General features: G+C 41.0%; 1 protein-coding gene across 4 annotated transcripts; it reads right to left on the bottom strand.

Moving 5' to 3' along the window:
- Positions 1-8,595: 8,595 nt before the first annotated feature.
- Positions 8,596-22,786, bottom strand: tfap2a (transcription factor AP-2 alpha). Of its 4 annotated transcripts, none has more exons than XM_003443522.5 (7): positions 22,635-22,786; positions 17,682-18,101; positions 16,426-16,477; positions 14,529-14,754; positions 13,543-13,661; positions 11,719-11,860; positions 8,596-10,342 (listed from the first exon to the last, which is right to left on the bottom strand). In XM_003443522.5, the coding sequence occupies exons 1-7, from the start codon at positions 22,665-22,667 to the stop codon at positions 10,054-10,056; spliced, it is 1,281 nt and encodes a 426-aa protein (XP_003443570.1). In that variant the 5' UTR covers positions 22,668-22,786; the 3' UTR covers positions 8,596-10,053. The 4 variants fall into 4 exon arrangements, with proteins under 4 accessions (XP_003443570.1, XP_003443568.2, XP_005471755.1 ...); XM_003443520.5 differs by lacking the exon at positions 22,635-22,786 and adding an exon at positions 20,775-21,035; XM_005471698.4 differs by lacking the exon at positions 22,635-22,786 and adding an exon at positions 19,533-20,076.
- Between the last annotated feature and the right edge of the window lie 1,036 nt (positions 22,787-23,822).

Genomic DNA, 23,822 nt, shown 5'->3' with positions numbered 1-23,822 from the left:
CCAGTGTTTTAAATGACTTGTGGTTGAATGTCACTCTAATGTCAAACTCCACCAGCTGTCACCACAGTCATTAAAGTGGTTTGCCAGTAAGACCAGTGTGAACTTTATACATGTCATATGATTTCTTCACCAAACAAACTGGTCTCTGTATTCTATATTTGAAGCATTTGTTTATCCTAAAGCATTAAAATATGTTTTTAGCCCTTTCTGCTTTACATGTGCTGTCTAATAGCACTCTGGCAGGTCAAAAACGAGTTACCATGAGGCCTTAATATGTTGCACTATGTATGAATATTGGGTTCAAAGCAGCTGAACATCTGTTATTATTTCTGTCTCTTTTCCTTTTATATTTACCATTCACAATCAATTTAATTTGTGTTCTGTCACCAGATTGGAGCCATGGCTGTCAAACCAATAAACACAAAGGATTCTTAGTCTGCTTGTTAGGAAAAAGGATAAACACTTTAAAATATATATCTTTGAAAAGGCCGAAGAAACATGTGAAGTCAGTCCGTGCTGGACATGACAAAAACTAAGTGTTTTTAGTGATCATTTAAGCATAAATATGTAAATATATTTTTAGTTACAAATAAGAAAAAGAATGGTTCTGATTTTACAAATCTATGTTAGGAGAGGGCTTGAGCTTTGGCCTTTATCCGAGGCCTGGGGCTCGATCCTTCTCTTCCACTCTTTCATTGGGACCGGCGTTGGGGCAAAGGGGCTTGAGGCAGAGCCAAGCCCAAGAATGACCCAGTTTTCAGGGGTTCCTGATAGCAGGCGGCCGGGAGTCTCAGGGTAACCCTCCATCAGCACCAGCTCCTGTAATCTGGCCTAGCATGTGCCAATCAAGCCGACCACGATGACAAGCTCGTGATGACACGGCCATCGTCCACTCTCCTCTCCTTTGCTGCCTGGACATCTCAAAAGCACGAAAACATCCCAGTGATTATGGCATTTCAGTGTCAAGTGGCATGTTGAGTTTGGCCAGAACCTTGAGATTGACAGTGTGGAGACAACATGTTTGTGAGCTTTGCAAAGTTTATTGGGAAAGGTTGAGGTTTTTGGCACACAACTGTTCAACAGTATTACATAAAACTTGTTTGTGAAAGCAAACTATCAGATCACATTTAAATCTGTAAATCTGTGAAGATAAAAAAAAAATTGAAAAATAACTTTAAAAAAAACACATTTTTTCAACCATATTTTCTTTATATACTTCTTCCATTTGGTCTCGTGCATTTAACAGCTGTCAGGGGGAAATCCTTTTTCTGGACACTGACATATAAGCATAATGGAGGAGAGTAGGGGAGAGAGAGCGAGAGAGAGAGATACTTGGTGGGAGAAAGGGAGAGAGAGCAGCACATCTGACAATCCACTGGCATGAAAGTGAGCCCCTCAAGCTAACAAATTCAGAGAGAAAATTACAGTTTTGTGCGTTTGTGTCAATATGCATGTCAAAAGGTAATTGGGAAATTGTTCTGCAATGTCAAGTCCTGTTGGCAGTGTTTAGCCTGTGGTAAGATCAAAACCATTTCTTCACAGGCTCTGAGAGGCCAGACCAAGCTCTCTTACTCTCACAGCCACACAAGGCTCCCCTTTAAGCTAATAACGTGGCTGTTTATCTCTAAGTTATTACATTACTATCAGCTGCTCTACTGAAAATGACAGAGAAACCTAATTGTGCTTCTGATGTGCCACGTGCTATTTTTATGTAAATCTATTTTCGTGTCCATGAGATCACTTACATCGAGACAATCAGCAAAGATGAACTCAGTGCGAGAAATAAAAAGCATTTGCCCTTCAAAAACATTAGAAAGGAGGAGACTGTAAAGTCAGTCAGCAAACAAATTTTTTCCACACAAGTTTTTAAAGATTGTTAAAAATACAGTCGCATCTAAATTTCAGAGTATTTACTGTGCGCTTCCCGGTGTCATCTATGAAAGCTCGAAACAAAATGAAACTGTAACTGCATGAAAAGCTACTCACACAGTGATGATAAATGATCACAAATTCCCTGAGATGACTTGAAGTGTAGTGTTTTGAATGAAGAATTATATTTTGTTAGATGCTACATCAAAAATCTTTTCCCCTTATAAAACAACTGTGATTTTAACGAATATTCAAACAAAGAATAGACTGTAACAGAGCTCTGTAAAGCCCACCCTCATCACATCTGTGTGAATTCATTTGATTTTCTTTAAATCCTAATTTGTTGTAAATGATTTAAATGGTGTCCTCTGACACTAAATACTGGATACCCACAAGGACCAGCATGCCTTAAGGTGCTGTTAAAGCATTAGTTTCACACTTTTACTTTAACATGTTCTATTTTGCCTGGTCGCTCTCAGCTATGTGTGGTATTCTGAACTAAACAGTAAAACTTATAAACACCTAAGTCATGTTTAATAAGGGTAATGAGTATAGCTTAGCAGAAAAATTGTCAAAATGAAAAAATTGGCTACCTCAAAGTGGCTTTTTTTCTTCTTATTCTGCTTTACTGCCTTTTACAGATAGTGGCTATTCTATTAGGGCAAGAGTAATAATTTAAGCATATTTAAGCCTGGTTCAATAATATTTACAACTTCTTGTCATAAAAATAAATAATGCTATAGAAAACACCCACCACACTCTCGTGAGACATTCACACTCCCACATCTCACTGCTGGAAGGAGCCTTGGCTTGGAACTGGCTCATGACCTTTCTCACGTGTCACAGACATTTTTTTTTCTCCACCTCTTTATTTATTCCTTCCCTTGATACTTTTGTTAATGTATCAGTGATTAAAACACACGAAAAAAATTAAAATGATGATGATGTTGGTGGTTGATGGTGGTTGGGGTAAAGAAACAACACCAAAAAATATAAAATAATAGTAGTAGCATTCCTTGAGTTTCTCCCACGTTTGCCCCATTTGAGGAGAATAGACCCCTCGACCTAGCATCACCTACTTTTAAGTCAGTACCATTCAAAGAAAGGAAACTATATTATGCCTCATTCATATAATGGGTTCAGCCAAATTTCAGAAGCAAACTGTGTGGTTGTTGAACAGGTGTAAACAAATTATATACAAACTATAAAAGAAATCTACTTTGGCTTTATCTTATAGAGCATATAACTGTCTTTATTATTATTATTATTATTATTATTATTATTATTATTATTGTAACTAAATGCAGTTAATACATGTTCATGAATACGTGCAGAACACACAGAAGGAAACAGAGAGAGGGAATGGGAAAAAGAGAGATTGAGGGTGTGTGGGGGCGGGGGGTGGGGGTGTATACCAATCGTTAAAGGGCCAAGCCAGTGAGTTGATTAGGTTCGGGAGAGAGAGAAGCTGCTGCAGCTTTCTTTGCGCACAGACACAGTATAAGTCCTTTATCATGGGGAGGCACCGGCGTGGCCTCGAGCTATTGCTGGCCTGAAGCGAAGTACCAGGGAGAAGGAAAAAAGAGAGAGAGCGAAAAAAAAGAAAAAAGAGGGGAGGGAGGGGGCGGGGGGGTCTATCATCAAACTTCATAATAACGCTTGGGGTTTGCCACAGCTGCGCAGTGACCCTTTTATTTTGCTGTGATGGAACAGATAGCTCACTATGAAATAGTGTGAAATTATCATGTCTATTAATTCAGTCAGACATCCACGGCTCTCCGTCGCTACCCATCCCACCCCACCTCTCCCTCTGTCTTATTTCATTTCTTATCCGTGGAAATATGTGATTTCCTAGCAAATGTTCCATTTTACTAGAGTGATTTTTCATCGTCGATTCACTGGGGGGAAAAAAGAAAAGGCAAACGATGACATGGGGTGTTTAAACTCTGTGTGTTTGTATACAAGACATAACAGAGGTCCGTGTGCATTTTGATTTACTTTCTCCACTCACAGGGGTAAAAAAAAAAAAAAAAAAGTGCATGTCTGTGATTTCAGCACAGGAAATAATGCATTTCAGTTTCCTTATCGAATCATATTTTGCTGTTAATCCCACAATGAAGTCAGAACGAAAAACTTGGCACACTGGGATGGTTTGCTGCTGCCCTGGATAGTGATTTTTAGATTTATTTTGAAAGAATTCAAATTATTATTATTATTATTATTATTATTATTATTATTATTTCTACGACTAGTCTAACGAAAAACCGTCTAAAGCGTAATTACTTTTGAACTCTTCAGCTTACATTAATATTTTTTTTGTTTGTTTTGTTTTGTTTTCAGTCATCCACAAATCACATTAACTTATAATCAGCCTTGTCAACTTTCTGGTTGAACGGCCGAGATGATTTCCTCTTGTTGACTGGATAATGCTTGTTGCTTAGAAACTGTAAAAAATAATCATAATGATAATAAATGACTAAAATCATCTGAGATGCTGACAGAATTCACCAAAACGTCATTTGTAGTCATGCGACCGTTTTTGCCAATGAAGCCTGCCAACGGGGTGCACTGTCAATATTAATGAAGACGATGCTCCAAATATGATGACCTGACAGCAACAACAACATGAAGGCAAGCCAACAAGGCATTTTAAAGGATGTGGCTCTGTGCTTGAGAAGCGTGAGGGTCTGGTTTGATAAAAGATCTGGAGGTTGATGCAGAGAAAGGGAGAGGAAAAGAGAGTGTGTGAGAGAGAGGGAGAGAGAGAGAGGGGGGGGGAGAGAGAGAGTTGATTGAAATGGCGTGTGCCTGGCTGACGGGAGCCAGTGAGGGACAAAGCCCCTGCGAAGCCACGGCCACTCGAGCAATTATTCCTCCACGCTGCATTTGGATTAGTGCAATGGAAAGAAGCATATGTTTGGCCCGGGGCGACACTCCCCCCCGGCTGACTGCAGAGGATTCAGGGAGAGACACGGAGAGAGGCAGAGGGAGAGAAGGAGAATGACTAAAACTAGAAAATAAACTGCGTTAAGCGAATGGAGAAATATTAACACAATTTTAATCCGCTCATCTTTCATATATTTGGAGATATACAAGCTCGGTTTCATCTCAATGCTTGATAGAAGAAGAGTACATATATATATATATATATATATATATATATATATATATATATATATATATATATATATATATATATATATATATAAAGTGTGGGCGCTGTTTATGTTCACACACCTTTCATTTTCATTTTTGTGAATGAGTCATATTGAGGTGGAATTATTGAGCTCTAAAGCCTATCAGGAGTACCTCTGTTTATTCAAAGTCACTTAATGTTTTCTAATCGATTACCTAATGTCTCAAGTAATCAAGGGCGATTTGGTGAAGTCATTGACCTTTCTTGGCTTCTGAGCCCTGGCTTGCTGAATGGGCAAGGGGGCCCAAAGGGGGTCAGAGCCAGGCGGTGGGGGGGATAAGCTGCAAATGACGGCTGATGTCAGAGTTGACGACAATTAGCCATTTTGCGCTTCATTGCAAACTTTAAAAATCACATAATTCAATTGCGCCAATAGCCGTATCAAATGTCTTTTAGGGGAACCTTTTGCGCCTTGTCCGCTCTACTTATTATTAAGTCGGCAGTTTGAAATGCGCCGATAGTAAAAATAAGATACAGGTCGTTCTACATAGCAGACTCCAGTGGATAAAATGACCATCTGTTTGCTATTATTTGAGACTTTGCCCTCTCTTACTACTTCTAAAACATCAACATGTTTAGTCCATCAAAAGCCTTTATCAAAACACCTCTGCTCCATCAATCAACGGAAACTTTCCCGCATTGTGTGGGTACTAAAAAAAATTTGGTGAGGAGGACCCGTTTTTTTTATAAAGTAGTGCGAAATAATAAATAAATGAATTAATAAAAAACATTAAACTATGTATTCCATCTCAATCAATACTCAGATCCCCCTGTTTAAATGTCAGGAACACAGCTGGACTTGAATCAAATTCCAGTCATACCAATATAATATTTCTGTCAGTGCAGAGAACAAATCTGGGCCTCATAGACTGTTGCCCTATATCTTCCCATGCAAGCAAGCAAGCTCCAAAGCATTGCCTCCAAGCGTTACAGTGCAGACTGCTGTAGTGATGCCGCTACGGGGTAATTAGGCCATCCAGACAGTCCCTTCACCCAGCAATGATCTCAGCAGTATCAACTAAATACTTTCTGACCACAAAATAATAATAATAATAATAATAATAATAATAATAATAAAGAAGGCTCCCAGCGTGCAGAGTGGATGGGACACATTTGTACAGGAGTGATGAGCGCAGCAGTGATGTGCAGCTGGTTGGAGATGAAAAGTTATAACCCCGAAAGACGGCGATCAATCGAAGGCGACTAGCGTGGAAAAAATAAATATGTTTGGAGTATCAGCGCACAAGCATTAATTTCTCCTCTAAATGAAACCTCCGTATAAGCCTCATTTATTTAAATGTTGCTGCTTTGCTTTTAAACTTAGATATGAGTGGCTAAAGTGCGCGCGCGCACACACACACACATAGAGGCGGTTTGACTGGCTCTGTCTGTGTTTGTCCTTCATTACATCTCTGCTGCAGACTATAAATACCAGCCCTGCACTGAGCCACATAGACACATACTGTATGAAATAAATAGATAACACTTCTATTTTTTGTTGTTTCTCTCCCCTGAGCGCCATCACGCTCTATCACACAAATTTATCAGTGTAACCCCTGGAATATATTTTGTTTCACATATTCTCCCAGAATATATTTGATAACAACAGGCCTCACACTTATTAATTACTATACGGGAATCAGCTGTAATTGGTTTAGTTGAGACAACCAGCAGTTAGGGATTGAATTATCCAAATTCAGCTGCTGACTGGCTCTTCAAATTTCAGCCCCCCCCCCCACCACCACCACCCTTTTTTTAATTTTTTTGTGTTGTAAATGACTTTTGCTGTGAGGCATTTGAGAAACTAGTTCTACCTGTTTAAGATCAAATTAGGGTAAAATTCCAATTTTGTTTTTTTTAAGGTGTCCATGCAAATTGCAGGCCCGGTATCGGTGTAAACAAAGGCAAACAATGGGATTTCGAGTTTCTTTAACACCCCGATTCTATTTAAAACGCGCTCTAATTACGGGCCTTTCGATCCTCCTCATCTCCTGCTAATAACGAGCACAAATTTCCGCCATTGTCACCGATATGACTATTTCTAATGCGTTTGTCTCACCGTCAAAAAACCTGTTTTCATTCAGCCCGGCCCTGATAAATTTATTAAATAACATTAGCATTAATGACACACGCGAGGGGCTTCCTTTTCGCTAATGCCAATGAATGCTGTTTTAATACGATTGTTTTCCCCTTAAAGTGACTATTTATGCTAGTCCCCCTCCTCACCACCACCACCACCTCACATCCACCATAGCAGGAGCAGCCGGGTAGTCTCTCTCCTTTATGAGTGAGCTATTGTGCCTGAGGACAGGATCCCACACACAATCTGAGGACTGAGCCAACAAAAACAGGGCCTGACAGACAATGCCTCGCTTCACCTGCTCCAGCACTGTGCATCGCAATTATGCCAAGGACATGTACAGTTAGGCTTCATTCACCCTCCTGCAAAACAACTGCCTCAGAATTAAACCAAGGCCCGAAAATCATGCAGATAATAAATACGACTGCCGAGGAGACCGGGGAGAGGAGGAAGAGGGGAAGGAAGGGAAGGGTTGGGTGGGGTGGGAGAAGGGTGGGGTGTGGGGTGCCATATCTCCCAGTGTTACAATATTTTAAACTGCATGGTTACCAGACAGTGAAATGGGGAAAAGCAAGAAACAATACGAGAATGCATATATCACCAGACTGATTCACGCCGCAGACGAGATTGATTCGGAACTATAGGTGCCAGGCCATCAGCACACAATCAAACGCAGCTTAAATGTTATGCAATGGGCCGCTCTGTGCAGCTCATGCAGCAACAAAAAAAAGAAAGAAAAGAAAAAAAGGCTAGCGCCAGATTTGCCATCACAAAGTACGAAAATAAATACATAAATAAATAAATAAATACAAATTTAAAAATGGCCACATTTTCAGAACCACAGCCACAAAATCAGGCGAAATTGTAGTTTAAAGCTGGAGATTCGTTGTTAAAAAGTGAAAAAAGTGTTACGATTATGCCACGGAATAGACACGTGAAAAAAATAAATAAAAATCCACCACACTGAGCTCTCTGATTGTTCATTGATTACACTGAGCGGCGAAACAACATAACAAATATTTGATGCGTGTCTTTGAATAAAGATCCGGCACAGAATCAACGAAGAAGAGCCAAATATAGCCTATAACAACAAAACATTGCACACCAGGCCTATATACATCTCAGAGGGTTTTAGCTGGAGGGGTGGCGCTGCACACTTCAAACGCGAATATATCCATTGTTGTGAGCCATTTGGCCTGCATAAGATCCTGTGCTCTGAACTAGGGAGTTTAAAGTAAGATTTTTTTTTTATTATACTTGAGGGAAACAGTGAGTTCAGCTGCTTATTGCAAGGAGCAATCGTCAGGGGAGACTTAAACTCAATTACTGTAGCCGTTCAGAATAGGGGGGAAAAAATACCAAGACAAAAAAATCGTGAAGAAGAAAAAAAAACACCCGGGTATATCAAGCAGTGAATAAAAAATTAAAAGATATTAATAAAATCGAGATGAAGCGTATCAAATATTTATTTTTTTCTGGGCAACAAAGGACTATAATACATTGACAGGCATAGGAACTATTGCCAGCACAGGTCTATACAATACAGCTAAAACCGCCTCCAATTTTCGGACATTATCGGACATAACAAGATATCAGGTGGTCCCCAAAAAAAATGTTTTTGAATGTCTTCGAACATTGAAAAAAAGACAATATTCCATTTATTGCTTTTATGGTGCTTCAAGGAGAGAACAAGAGGTGGGAACGTATTTCTGATTGGCACAACACATAAAAGCTCGTATAAAAACGAAAAATAGAAACACACACACGCACACACACACACAAGAACATTTCTCCTCGGGGTGGTGGTGGGGTGGGGGGAGGGGGGGTCTCACTTATGCTCTGTCTGAAATAAAAGTTTAAAAAAAACTGAATAAGGATGATATATAGAGAGAAAATTGGAAGTTTATTTCTATTAAATTTGTTCACTTGCTTCAATGTCGCCTCAACATGCTACAAGAGGGCTGAGTTGAAATATCCCAGAGAAATGAAAAATTACCCCAAACTTCTGTTTTTCTAAGAACCATAAAATCACATGAAGAACTAACCGAATATTCAAACCCACTAAAACAGGAGGCACCAGATAAATAAAAAAAAAAAAAGAAGTTTCAACAGACGCACCATATTTACAATTCCCATTAAATTACACATAAATAAATATATACATACATGAACACTGATTCCCTTATATAACCGTGAATCGTGTTGAAATTCAAAAAAGTTCAAGTTGGTCGCTTGGACAGAGAGAGAGAGAGAGAGAGTGAGAGAGAGAGAGACAGAGTCTACAACTGAAGTCATGGCATGGAGATCTGTGGGATTTCTCGTTGTTTTTCAAGTTTACTATTCACAATACTGATAAGAATTCGTCCTCTTTTAGCTTCTTCTTCTTTTTTTTCTTTGTCACAATCGTAAAATTGAGATATAGAGGGGTCGCTGGATTTCAGTCCATCCGTTGCAGCTCATAAAAAATAAGGGGAGTACATAAAAAGTCCTCTGGGTGAGGCAATACAGCTTTTCCACGCCCTGGAGCTGTTCCTCTGCAGCTTTTTTCTCCTCTTTTCTTTCTTTTTTATTTTTTAAATAACATTTCATATGGTTCAGGTGGTGGAAGAAGATTCTTGCGACTTTTCTTTTTTTTCCCCTCCCCCTGCTCCTGAATCCAAAGTGGGATGTAAAAACATAACAAAACAAAACAAAAAAAAAAAACATGTAAAACCGCGCAAGATCAGGAAGTGGCACGTTTAACTTTATCAATAATATTTATAAGGTATTTATAATATTTATATTGGATGGTTGGGGGCAGAGGGGCGCCGGGGCGGAAGGGTGTGGGGTCGGTGCAGAAGAAGGGCCCCTGCGTGGGGGGGCCGGTTTGGCCCTCGGTGAAGATGGGATGGAGAGAGAGAAAAAAAAATCACTTTCTGTGCTTCTCGTCTTTGTCTCCGCCTTTAGTGCCGTTATCTGAGTGACTGTTGGGGTTGTTGTTGAGGTACATTTTGTCCATGGCTTTGATAGCCTCGGTCAAATAGTTCTGCAGGGCCGTGATGGCCGCGCACAGTGCAGGGGTTCCGAAACCGTGCGAAATTAGACTGAAGTGGGTCAAACAGCTTTGAATTCCCGGTTCAAGAATGGGCTGTGGCCGCGAGTTTCCCAACGGCGAGCGGTCCTGGGACAGCAGGTCTGTGAACTCTTTGCAGACTTGCCTAAAATCAGAGCGACAGGAGGTGTTAATGACCGAGACAGAAAATCCCTGCATGAAAATTTAATGTTCCAATAATGCAAGAAAAAGAGGCTAAATACAAATGGACACACTGCAAAACGAAATGCCCCCGCGGGAGTGCTGGGTTGTAAATCCTAAACTTGCTTAAAGCGAGTTAAAAGTATCCGGCTGGAGCTTAAAAGAGAAACTTATTTCATCACATTCTCATATCTGCGTGGACAAATTTGTTGTGTGAGCCGGTGTTTCCTTCGCTTCGTTTCCAAAAATAACATTTGGGGAAAGAAAATGTCCTGGAGCTACAAACAGGTGACAGTTAATCTCTTAGCTGCAGTATTTTACTTTAAAATATAAATAATCATTTTTAAAAATCATAATACACAAGGCAACTACACAAGGAAAGATCTGCTAATATAATGAACTTCTTCTTCTTTTTTCTTTTTTTTTGCAGCCTCAACTCTGAACTTTAGTGGCTGATTATCAAACAGGAAAGACAAAGAAATGAAAAAAAAAAAAAGAATAAGAAATTCCTGCTTTCATCCTTTTATTTTCATCATTTAAAACCAACGATTTAGCAATATATGACATTAAATTATTAAATACATACATTCCTTTTAGGGGGCTCCAGCATTAAGGGTGGATTAACACAGATACACTCTCCATATCATGTCACTTGTATATTAACGTTAAAAAAAGCCTATAATAAGCAGTTATGGCCAACAGCTGTTTGATTATAGCAGCCTATCATCAATATTAAATGCTGCCTCTGCTTTTCTTTGCCCTGTAAGGACTTCCCATGTTTTAGTTAATGCATAGTAAACACCAACAGTGTGCTGGATGAAAACCAGCTATGTGTCAGTGTCACTGAAATCTCACAGTAAACAAAATGCTGCTGCGCCAGTGGATGAGGCGAAAGGCCCATATTGAACAGCGGTATATTTAGCAAGCCTTGTAATTATTATTTATGATATCATATAGAGGCACCTGCTTAAATAATAATAATAAAGAAAACAAGGAAGTGAATTAAATCTATAATTAAAACAGGTGAGAAGCGTGGGGTTAAAAAAAGAAAAAGTTTATTAATTAATTAATTATTAATTAATTGTTATTCGGTAATGCTAGCCCGATATGTATGAGGCAAACGCGTTGTTTATTTATTTTGTTTGGGGTTTTTTTTTATTTATCATGGTCACTCGTCTGACGTAGCATACTCTAATTAAAAAATAGAAAATAAAATAATGCAAAATAAAATATCCAGCCTGTGAAAACTGCGTAAAAAAACAGCACTTTGATCAAATTCTGTGCTGGCACAGAGCGGCATGCATTTGGTGTGACATGGTGAAATGTGATAATAGCACTTACTTCGTGGCCAATAGCATGTTTTTTCTTTGGACTTGTTCGTTTGGGTCGGAATGCTGACGGTTTACATATTCAGCTACTGCCTTGGCTGGAAACTCGGTCTCGCATACATAACCGAAATCCCTGGCAAGATGCACCGCTTCGCCTGAGAACGAAAAGAAATGAGGTTGAATGTGTTTGCCCATAAAGCATGGTTACATCAAGCATAGACAAGTTCACACTCCCTGCCCGAACACAGCGTCCAGTCTGTGCGTTCAGACGGCAGGGTTAAGGCACCTGTGCGTTCCCAGCAGCGTCAGTGATGATGCTGCTGCTGATGACGACATAATAATAATAATAATGATTATAATGATAATAACAATAATAATAATAATGAAGCTGGCCCTGCGAGCTGTCAGTGCACCCCGTCTTTCCGTCACACCGTGGGAAGACTTAAGAGATGGAGGAGAACCTTTAAGTGGAGGTGAAGTATAGACGGAGCGTCATGCTCGACACCATGTCATTGATTACCAATGCCTGCGCATTATTGAAAGTCCAGCAGATCACAGCAATTTTAAAAGGCTACACCTAAATCTCACTTTGCCTTTGCAAACTTCACTTATGAGACTTGCTGCTTTAATTCCGTCCCAAGCTCGCCTCTCTTGTTGGTGGATTTTTTTTTTTCTTTCCAAGTCTTTGGTTTTAATTTCCTGAAGCAGTTGAGTTTTTACTGCGGGGCTTCCTGCCCATAAGCCTCTGCTCCGGAAGAACGCATGCGCCAATTAGCATCAAAGCTCAAGTCCGGTAAGCTATTTTCCATAAAATGGAGCGGATCGTAAACAATGACAGCACAGAAAACCCACTGTCCCTTCAATAAATAACCGGCTGTCTCAGTCCCCCCCACCCTTCTCTGTCATCCACCACCCCAACCCCCCACGTGCCACCAACCTCTTATTACCCACAATCAAACATTTCTCCAGGCTCATTACAATACAGCACCAAATTTCTACGAAACACAATGAATATTGCATTCGGTGCTCCTCTGCAATAATGATTAACGGGGACCAATGAAGCATCGCAGGCTTTCACCTTTGGAAACCAGCGGCACACCAAATACCACTGCACTGAATAATAAGGTTCAACTCTGCTAGCAGAATGGATTTATCCAGTCGCGCAAAAGGCATCTTTTCTGCGCACAATAATTGACTAATTTATTTTATAATAGGCCCAAAACATATAGCTCCCAATAGGTCAGCGCCACGCCATTTGCATGCAATAAAAATTCCACCAAAAGCCAAAGCATGGGAAGCTATTAACGAAAGAATTAAGTCACCATTAAAAATCAGCTCTGTACTGTTATATCCAGACTATATTAACGTTTGAAACAATGCAGGGTTAATAAATCAATCGACTTCTCATCCATGAGGTGAAACAGTTCAGCGGTGCCCAATAAACAAGCAGCACTCAATAATTAACTGGACTTCAACACAAATTAATCCAGTGTATAAACTAGGCCAGCCGTGGACCTGCAAGTGTGCTCCTGAAAGCGAAGGCCAACGCTGCAAAGCCACTAGAATTACCAGCACCATTCTCACTATATATACATATACGTGTGTGTGTGCGTGTGTGTTTCTCTTCTCACACACACTCGCAGACATACACACACACACATCCTTCATGCTTTATTACTTGCGAGGCAAAGTCGGTCCACATTACACGGATGAGCGCATATGCTGATTTCCAACACAGAGAAAGAAAGAAAGAGAGGAGAGAAAAAAACGAGTTTGCAAGCACCTGGTATCGCGGGAGCAACAAGAGTGGGAACGTGATTTATGGTATCCGACTTACCTTCGACTAGTGACGTCAACAAGGTTACGTTGGCTGCCTTGCGTCTGCCCGCAGGTAGATTCAAACCGATTTTATCCAGCTTCTCCCTTAAGCTTCTTCCTCCGTTCTTAGACTTGGCCCTGTGACAGTAACACAAAGCAGAAACTCATTGTAGTGTTGCTTATGTGGAGGAATTTCTATAAGGGAGGCTAATATATGAGCAAGAATATTTTCTTTGAATATATATATATATATATATATATATATATATATATATATATATATATATATATACATATGTATATATATGTATATATATATATATATATATATATATATGTAGATTAACAGACATATAAAGGTAATGATTAATCCATAACTATTAATGATTAACTATATGTATATATGTTTTGGCTAATAGTGGATTTGATTTAAAGTCGGACGTGAACTTCACCCTCCTCCACATATCTGATAGCTGCAAACAATAAATAATACTAAAGGAGCCCCCTCCGCCTTTTTTCTACCAGCAAATACTGTACAAACTGAATAAATAAAGTCCTACTTAATAGGCAGCGCTATTACTGGCTGTGTGTCTGCAGCACTTCTGTAGACAGTTCACTGGAGACCAATGTTTTCATGTGTAATGCCTTCAGTGGGCCTATAGAGCTGGGCTTGAAACAGACTAGGCCTACATTAATTTGGGAGAGAGAGAGAGAGAGAGAGAGAGAGAGAGATACCCAGTACGCTTGGGAAGTTGATATGGAATTTAACAGACCCCCCTGCTTTAAATGCAGGAGCTAGGTGTCATGGTTGGTCGATTTTAATTATTCTTGGTACAGAGGAGAGAGAGAGAGAGAATGGGAAAGCAAGAGAGGAAGGGAGAGATGCACGCTCGCTGAAAGAAATGATTGGAGTAGAGCGAGAGTTTCATACGCACGCGCACAAACCCACAGGTAAAGAGGGAGTAGAGAGACGAGGTTTTTTTCCAGCCAACCAGTCAATCTCACCTCCTCAGCACCCCGCCCAGCAGAGAGGCGTTGAGGCACTCGGGCGGCGAGAGGCGTCTCTGCACCTCTGCCACCGTGACCTTGTACTTTGATGTGGAGCTGAGCAGGGACAGGCGACCCGGAACTGAGCAGAACACCTCATTGGGGTTAACCACCCCTCCGAAAAGACCGTCCTTATTTACTGGGATTGCGGAGACGTTGTTGTTCTTGGATAAAGACACTGGACCTATAGCCAGGGAGGAAGAGAGGGAGAGAGAGAGAAGGGGGAGGGGGAGATAAAGTGAGGGATGGCGGGATGGAGAGAAGGAAGGAGGGAGGGATTGCGGGGTGAGACAGAGAGAGAGAGAGAGACCGTGCTCAGTGAATTTCATGCAATGCAGAGCCTTAACTAAATGAGAAGGGGTTGGGGGGTTAGGCCCCGAAATTGGAGTTTAGCACAACATGTGTACATGTTCGGTAAGACTGGCGAATAATAACAATAATAATAATAATATATTGCAGAATCAGTAAAATCAGCACTATGAGGCCTGATTTCCGTTCAAATATACCTGCCTGAAAGCCAGTATACTTCCGCTCGTCTGTGCTCTTTTGTTTTATTATTATTTTTATTATTATTATTACTTTAAAAAACACCAGCCAATGACGTTATGTAGACAACTATGCAGCAGACAATGAAAAATAAAAGGATGTGTGCGCCCTAAACAGCATCTCCGCACAAAGCAACCATACCAACCGAGAGATTCTGTAAAGTCTACCTATTCTGACATATCCTGGGTATCCAGCAAAACACCGTACCCCGTGTGTGATTTCACACTGGGGGGGGGGGGGTAGTGGGTTAAGGATGTGTGTGTGTGTGTGTGTGTATGTGGAGGGGGGGCTCAGCAGTGCTGGGCTTTACACCGTTTTGGTGTGCAGTAACCGGAGACAAAGGGGACTGTGCGCCTTTGGATAGATCACTTGTGACATTAATGGCTCAAGGGAGCCTAATAGAGACAATAGGAGTTAAACGAACTCTTGAGATTACTAATATAAGAAGCCAATTATCATGTTGATGTGCAGATAGACAGACTAAAAAAGAAAGAATGTTTAAAAAGATAAAAAAGAAAGAAAGAAGTAAAAACCGAAAAAAGGAAGGGAAGAAATGGGGAAGCAAAATCACTCCGTATCTTATCCAGCGAGTTCTAATTTGACCTGACAAAACGTTTTTAAAACATGGCCACGAAAAGAATGGGACTTCCTCGTGTTGTATCAAGTAATACAATTCACTGAATTTTAACAGCAAATAAACACGACGGACTGAAGCAGCAGCAACAGCACAATCCAACAACCTTCACCAAAGTAGCCTAAATATATATTTAAACAATTACATTTCACGATATTAAAAATCCAGCCAAGTGATTTTTTTCCCCAAGCCTAGTTTTTGATTCCCCTCACTGAATGACAGACTATCATCCTACACACAGCAGGCCTGTGCTCCATCCAGCGGTACCAACTCCCATTTTAGATTTGACCACGCTACGTGATTGCAGCTATTGGCTTCCTGAAGTGCCAGGATCGTCTATGAGGCCTGTATCTTTGACCATCAATAGCACGCGGGCCTACAAAGCCCACCAGCTCTACTCATCTCCCCGCTGCGCTGAAACGCTGACAGTAAATTCCATCAGCGAGGGGGGAAAAAAAGGTGCAGCCAGTTTGACGCACTTGGAAACCATGTAATGAAAAATAGGCTACTGCGTATTAGGATCAGTCAGGCATTACCGCATTGCATCGAGCTCTCTCGAGCAGAATAGTGAATGGCGTTTGTGCGTGTGCGTGTATGCGAGTGTGTGTGTGTTGCTTAGTGGTGTGCAGCTTGAAGAAACATGCATGGTACTGTATCTCGGAGGAAATTGCTTACCTTTTTTAATTACAGTCTGGTCGGGGATGTGAATTCCTTGATCCTCAACAGGCTATGACACAAATGCAAAAAAAAAGGTATACGTTTAAGTACAAAGGCAGGAAAGAGAAGGAAAAATCTAATAATGTCAACCTCGGTCCTGCGTACGTAAACGCACCTCAGGATGCGGTGCAGGAACAAAGCCTGACACAATTAGCAGCCACAATCACCCAACATGGAGGCTCCCGAGGCCCCATACCTGTTATTATTGTCCATGTGTGTTTTCGACCGGTTACACTGATTAGATGACAAACGCAGACTTAAATAACGAAGCTGTGTCGCCCCATAATCCTGACCTAATTTCGCCCTCAGATTGGCTGTACTCACAAGGAAACTTCTAATCTAGATTGGATAGTAATTATGGCGGCGCTGCCTATTAAAGGCCTATGAACTAATTAGCGAATTATTGGTGTTTGTTTCTGATTTTTTTGTAATGTTCTCAATATGAATGGAGTTTATTGACAATTTTAAAAGCTCGTCCATCACAGATCTTCAATAAAACGTCTGCCTGAGCTCCGTGCAGCAAAGTAAAATTCTCTCGTTATCGGGAAGCAGTATACTCTCGTGTTATTGTTCTCAAATAAGCGTCGGCTTCATTTATTTTATTTTTTTAAAACAGCGAAATTAAATTAAAATCAAACGACAAAAAAAAAATTACTCGTGAAAATAGAGATATCAGTTATTTTCATCTATTTCATGCCTTTTTAGTTTCAGATGTCGAACAAAAGCCATGTGTCAACGAACAGCATTATAAATGTTTTCTTTTAAATATATTTCATGACAGAAATAAATTGCAAATCAGTGCTGCTTTGTCTTAAACCGCATTGAAGATACTGGGAAAAAAAAATCCATGCATTTATTATTTAGTATATTTGCTATTTTAAGAGCTACAATGAGCTCCCCGAACCTAATTTACTGCGTGTCAGTCGTGTTTTGTATCAGCTAATATTAATAAGATAAACATGATACAGTTACAGCACTTCTATGACTAGTACCTGATTTCTTAAAGGCGGGGTGACAGAACAATTTTCATTATTTATTTAAATAAAACACACACACACAAACTCTCACTGATAATAGCGGGTTGGCACCCGTGGTGCTCGAACTCTTAATGACAGCATTATTCCTTTTCTTTCTTTCATTTTTTTTCTTTCTATTTTCATTTCTTAAAGGGAGTAATTCCACAGAAAGAGAAAGCCAGGTAAACGCTGCCTCACCTGCACGTCTTCTAAAGATTGGTGTATTCCATGGATAGGGATAGAGTCCGACAGTCCCGTTTCGATGCCGTGGCCGGATGGCAGGAGCACTTCCCTGCGATACTCCCGGCACAACTGGTGGGGCAGGCCGCGGTGCTGATGCAGCAGGCCGCTCTCCTGACCCTGCCTCTGGCCCGGCCAGCCCGGGTGCTGTGGCTGCGGTTGGGCGTGCAGGGAGTTGAGGGAGTATGGGTCGTTGACGTGCGAGTAAGGGTCCTGAGACTGCGGGTAGATGGGCTGGTAGGGTGGAGGAAAGTACGGGGGCTGGAAGTCCGAGTTCGGTGTGTGGGAGAGCGGAGGGGCGCTCGTGTAGGGACTCTGGCCCACGCTGCCCAGCTGAGGTAGCCTGGCTGTCCCATTGCTGGTGCCGTCGTGACGATCCTGACAGGTAAGGAAAGAAGGAAAAGTGCGTTTTAGCCTGAATACGTTCAAAATAAAAATCAAAATAAAGGACACGGTCATAAATTAGCGAAACGTCCGTCTATATTTTTACATGTGAATGCTCTGCGGGCATTATCAAATATGCCCCTGAGTGGATGACACGAATTAGCTCAAGTGTGGAATCTGTGTTGAATTATTCCAGTTAATTGGGGAAAGGGATTTTTTTTAAACAACAAAAAAACAATAACACCTACAACACATCCGCAAAGTTTTGGGAATCCAAAATAACCTGACAGTACATGAGCAAAATAAATAATTTAAAAAAAATCCAGAGAATGAAACGGCATTAAATAGGAAAGTCCTGACATTTTTTTTTTTATTTTTATTTGCAGGATGCTCAGCTGATTTTTTAAGCATGCACGCTTTGCAAAAAACTTGAAGTAAAAAAAAAAAAGAAAAGAAAAAAATCTGGTAGGCAAAGAAGCAAAGAAAGAAAGTATCTGATAGTGGGAGACTCCAGCAACTTACCATCGCGGAAAAACTGTGCACTAACATCTGTAAGGATTTTTGGTGGGGACTCAATAATAATAAAAAATTATTAATATAATAATCAGTTCACAAAAACACGGAGTCTTTAGGGGGGGGGGGCGGGGGCGGGGGAGAAGAGCAAAAGGAATAAACCAGCAAAACCCAAAAAGGAAAAAAGAAAAAAAAAGAACAAGGCCCCCGAAAAGACTCTTCTCTCCTGCAAAGATCACGATGGCCCCGGCGATCAGATATGTGCCTCGGTAGCAGGACGATAATCCATCAGAAATAAATGGTTAGATCCCAGCTGCCCTTCATTTGCTTCTAACAATGCAGATATTCGGCGGTGCTGGCCGATCGAGGTTGAAAAGTTTCTCTTGGTAAACCCTCTTTTCCCCCCTGTTCTCCGGGCTTCTATCACAGTGCTACCGTCCCTTCGCTCGAGCTCATATTAGCCCAAAAAAAAGAGCCGCTTCTTCGTCTCCCTCTCGGACTCCTACCAGAACGCATTCATTACAATTAATATCACAGGAATACTTAATAACAAGGAAAGAATAGACGGAAATCTGGCGTGAAGCGGAGGACGCAACTCAAGGCAGGAGTCTGCGCTTAAATGACGTCCATTGAAAGGAGGAATCAGTATATCTAATCAGAGATGGGGAGAGAGAGAGAGAGAGAGAGGGGGAGTGAGAGAGAAAGAGGGAGTGAGAGAGTGTGCGGAGAGAGGCACACACAAAAAGAGGGACATTCACCTCGTCTGACGAATCAGAGAGAGAGGGAGGAGGAGGAGGGGGGCATTTTAAAAGAGTCCCAGGCCAAAGCGCAAAAGTGAAAGAAAGACAGGAATGGGAAGGGAGGTGGACCACAGGCAGGAATGAAGAAGCCAGCGAAGGAAACAATGTGCACCTCTGAACTGGGTGAAAATCCAGCAGACGACGCTATGGGCATTCCAGCCGGCTCATTTCTACCGTTTGTCCCTTTGTTTTCCACCTCAGACTCCGACAGCGAGCTGTCCTCCATGGTTCTCTCTCACTCTCTCTCTCTCTCTGCCTCTCCTGTCTCCGCCGAATTAATCCACCGATCCGTCCTCGACTCCAAAAAACCCAGAGTCACGCCGGCTTTAACTTTAACGTTGACCCGGAAAGATGGAACAAAATAAAATTCCCACAGTGTGAGACAGGGCCGCTGGATCCTGCGCTCTGTAACTTTTGCGCGCGGCTTGAAATAGCTCCACTCCCCTTCCTGCCTAATCATGCACTTTAAAATTACGAAACATCACTTACTGGGGCCTCGGCTGGATCGCGACTGCAAATGTTATTTATCTGTTTATGTATTTCTTTTTTTGCCTCGATACCAGCGGATGAAACAAACCGTTTGCCTGTAAATTAAAAGAATCCATTTAACACGACCGCGGAGGTGCCACTTTCTTTCTTTCTGTTTTTTTTTTTTTTGCTTTCTTGCTCCCGTCCTTCTCTATTCTCACAGGACGCGGGCGAAAACACGTCCGACTGGCTTCTCCACTCCTTAAACAAGCCACCGGTATTACTGCCAAACTTCGTCTGTGTCCACAACAACAACAACAATCACTCAGTGTATGCACTTCACACATACACGCACACGCAGAATTTAACAGCTTCTGCAGTGATAGAAAAACCTGAAGAGTCCAAGAGCTTGTAACTGAAGCGCAAAATGAACCAGGCAGTGCCAGCACTCACACTGCTTTAAAATATTATTTTTTAATTTAATGCATGGTAAGTGTATATTATTGCTTTAATGTTTTCACGTGCAATAGAATTTTTAGTCATATTTATTTTATTTTTAATGTAAGTTTTAAAGTGGAAAATGCTGTGATTTTTATGCAGCCAGGCGATATTAAAAACAGCTTCCTATTATCATTATTATTATTATTATTATTATTATTATTATTATTATTATTATTATTGTTATTATTATTACATTAATTAACAAAAGCCATAATATGCAGTCTATTCATCTTGCAGTTAAATATGTTCTCTAACAGCTGTCAAAAGAATCTCATAGCTGGATCAAAACAATTTTAAAAAGCAGCCATGAAATAATTATTGAATGTTTAAAAATAATAATAATATAACAACAACAAATTTAGTAAATTAAAAACGAGCCTCTTACCTCGCAGTCTTCATATTTAATGTTATCAGTTAATTTCCAGAGCATTTTCATGGGTTGTTGAGGTGGATATTGAGTATAGGTATCGCCTTAGTCTTGTTTTCACTCAGTGAATTGTGCTCCCCGCTCAGAAAAACTACTTTTATTGAAGCTGTGGGTTGGTTGTCTGTCTTGCGCTCTGAGGTCTCCCTCTAATGGTGGAAGTGAAGGGCTGGATCAGCTCTGTAATAACACTGGCACCGGGCCTCATTAGCATATCAACAGCCGTTTGATTCCCCCCATCTGCTCACACAACACCAATGGACAGCATTACAGGTAAAGACTAAAAAAGCAACAAGACGCTACACACGGTTATTATTTCTACTGTTCAATGAGGTGTGTGTGTGTGTGTGTTTTTTTTATTGAGAGGAAGGGAGGGTACGGTCATGCATGGGGACCTGCTCGCACCTGGGACACTTTCTACAATCATTTTGATTTCATATTTGGGAGGATGGAAAAGTGCACATCCTAAAGAATCCCCCAGAAATTGTATATTTTTAACAAATTGTCAAATATATTTTTCTGTGACTTTTTTTTTGTCTAAACTGAACTTACTTCTATCCACCTCTTGATGACTTTAAATTTGATGTAAAGACAGCATGACTATGCTACCACCCCGTCACACACACCGTGGGGCCAACCTTGATTTTTTTTTTTCTACAAAAAAAAAAATAAAAAAATCCCAAAGTGTTATTTTAATCCTATTGAGAGCGGAGACCTCGAGAGGCTATTCTTTCAGTGTGATGTTAAAAAGGGTGAGTTATTCAAAGCTGCTCTACAGGTCCACTGGCTACCTGTAAGGTTGGCAGGGCTTGTGAGGGAGTCGAGGAGGGAGGGGGGGTTGGTGTCAATAATTAACACAACAACATGGCCTTGTTTCATTTGAATGAGCGGCTGGGGGAGCCTGGCTCTGTCCTGTCGCCGGTCGAGCCTTCACCTCACCAGGTCGTGGGTCAGCAGACAGGTCCACGGCGCTTTAAGGCGTTGTCCCCCTTTTAAAAGCCTGTTTGGTATTTTTGGTGGGACAGAGACAACCCCCCCTCCCTTCTTTTTTTTTTTTTGTAACAAACAGTTGTTATTAATGAACGTGGAGCGGCTGTCAACGACAGCAATGCATCCGTGCGTGCTGCAAAAGAGACCTGGCCTGCTCGCCTGAAACGGGAGTGTTTCTCTTCCACCAAAGATCTCAGGTCGTCTCTTAAATCCCCAACGCATCCACAAGCCGAGGCCATACTTCTGAGTCAAGCCCAGATCATTTTTTAAAAATTAGACTCTACAGAAAGTCCACTGTGAGATGCTCACGCCATGCACAATTGGAACAGCTGCAAAGCACATGAAAAGTTTATCATTGTTATTCTTTGTTTTTGTTTTTTCTGCTTTAAAGCCTAACTACACGGTTCGAGCACGGGCTGTGTTTTGTAATCGCCCCACCTCTAACAAAGCACCTCAAGTCTGTTTCCATACACGTCTAACTTATGATGAAACAAATGTGGATATCACAGTGTGTCTGAAACGCGCACGATGTCCTTGCAACAAACGATCCATACCTTCAGACATTCAGAACTAAAAAACAACAACAACAACAACAACAAAAAAAATATGGTTAATTCCACACTTCAGGCTATACCTCCCCGCAAAAGACTCCAAAATATCTCCTGTGTGATCAAATCCAGGAGCCTCTACAGAACTCTGCCGCCTCTCTTTACTACAGGATTTCATAGCGTCCATGCAGCCTCATCCAACAAGTCGATACTTTGACTGTTTTTATGTATTTTTCCCCCTTTTTGCAGCCGTTTTCTTTCTCTTAAGGTAAACAACACATACCTGCCATTCCATCATTTTGCCCATAATTGACATTCTTTATCCTCTGCTTCCTTTTGTTTGTTTTGGTCCGATCCGACGGCGCGTCTATTTCATTAAGCCTTCGTTCGCAAAAGTAAACCTTTACCTGGGCCGGAATCGCTTCACCTGGCCATAAAAACGGTGCGGAGCCACCTGGCGACGCATGCGCACTGCTACGGGTGTGGACCAGAGAGTGGCGAGCACCTGGGAAGAAAAAAAGAAACAGCTTGTCTGTGTCTGTGTGTTGAATAGGTCTGAGCTGTCATACTTAATTAGTTTTTTAAACAACAGCGTTCACAAGTGACGAGCTGAAAGTATGGATATTATTTAGGCTATTTAACGTGATTGATGCAGACACAACACACCCCAACAAATACATACATCTGTAATAATATTTTTTTTAAGATCAGTTTAAAGGAAAATGTCCATTTCATGTTTTGACAAAAAAAAAGAGGATTTTATATGATTTTTCATCAAATATTAATTTGGTTTATTGTGCGCATAAACAGTGTGATAATCTAAGATGTGCTTTTTAAAATAATAATAATAATAATAGTAATAAAGGTTCCATATGAGAAAATACGGGAAACTGCGTGGGACAAAGCGAATATAAATATATATAATTATAAAGGTTATATTTGTCTTCACCTGGCATAAAACTAAAAAGGACATATCTGTTAACCTTTCCGTTCCTTTTCTTCTCTGATTTGTCTTGCTTAGTAGAAAACATGAATTGTCAGTGCAAATGAAACTGTGTCAAGTTAAAAAACTTGAAGGTTAACTGCCAACATCATTACACAGAAAGCTACCATACTATTGTGAGAGTCATTATTTATTTATCCACTGTTTATTTCTAATACATACTTATGTAGACCCCTCGGGCCAAGAGCGAATGAGCAACCCCCCACAACCCCCCAACCGCCTCCTCCCTCCCTCCCCCTCCCCCTGGTACACACGCACACATGAGAGACGCGCACACACGCACACAGAAAGCAGAGCAACACGTGCGCTGACGTGGGTGACAATGGCCAAATCTTTTGTCCGTAACCCCTTCTCCTCTTTGAAGTAATACGCTTCACACACACACGTAGGCAAACTGGCTGCTATGGACGTAGTCGCGGGGGCACTTCGCTGGCAGATAGCAGCATTGACCTACCTTTCACTATATCA

Source organism: Oreochromis niloticus, linkage group LG9, assembly GCF_001858045.2.
Source record: "Oreochromis niloticus isolate F11D_XX linkage group LG9, O_niloticus_UMD_NMBU, whole genome shotgun sequence".
NCBI lineage: Eukaryota > Metazoa > Chordata > Actinopteri > Cichliformes > Cichlidae > Oreochromis > Oreochromis niloticus.
Note: the sequence above shows the minus strand (reverse complement) of the source record. Positions and strands in the feature narration are given on the sequence as shown.

What these genes read in the sequence shown, in the direction of transcription:
- tfap2a (XM_005471698.4), bottom strand. Translation starts at nt 19,646, where the DNA reads ATGGAGGACAGCTCGCTGTCGGAGTCTGAGGTGGAAAACAAAGGGACA. An exon ending in GATTTTCACCCAGTTCAGAG is followed by an intron (nt 18,102 to 19,532) that starts GTGCACATTGTT and finishes CTTACCTGTCAG; the next exon opens with GATCGTCACGACGGCACCAG. An exon ending in CTGGGCGGGGTGCTGAGGAG is followed by an intron (nt 13,662 to 14,528) that starts GTGAGATTGACT and finishes TTACTGTCACAG; the next exon opens with GGCCAAGTCTAAGAACGGAG.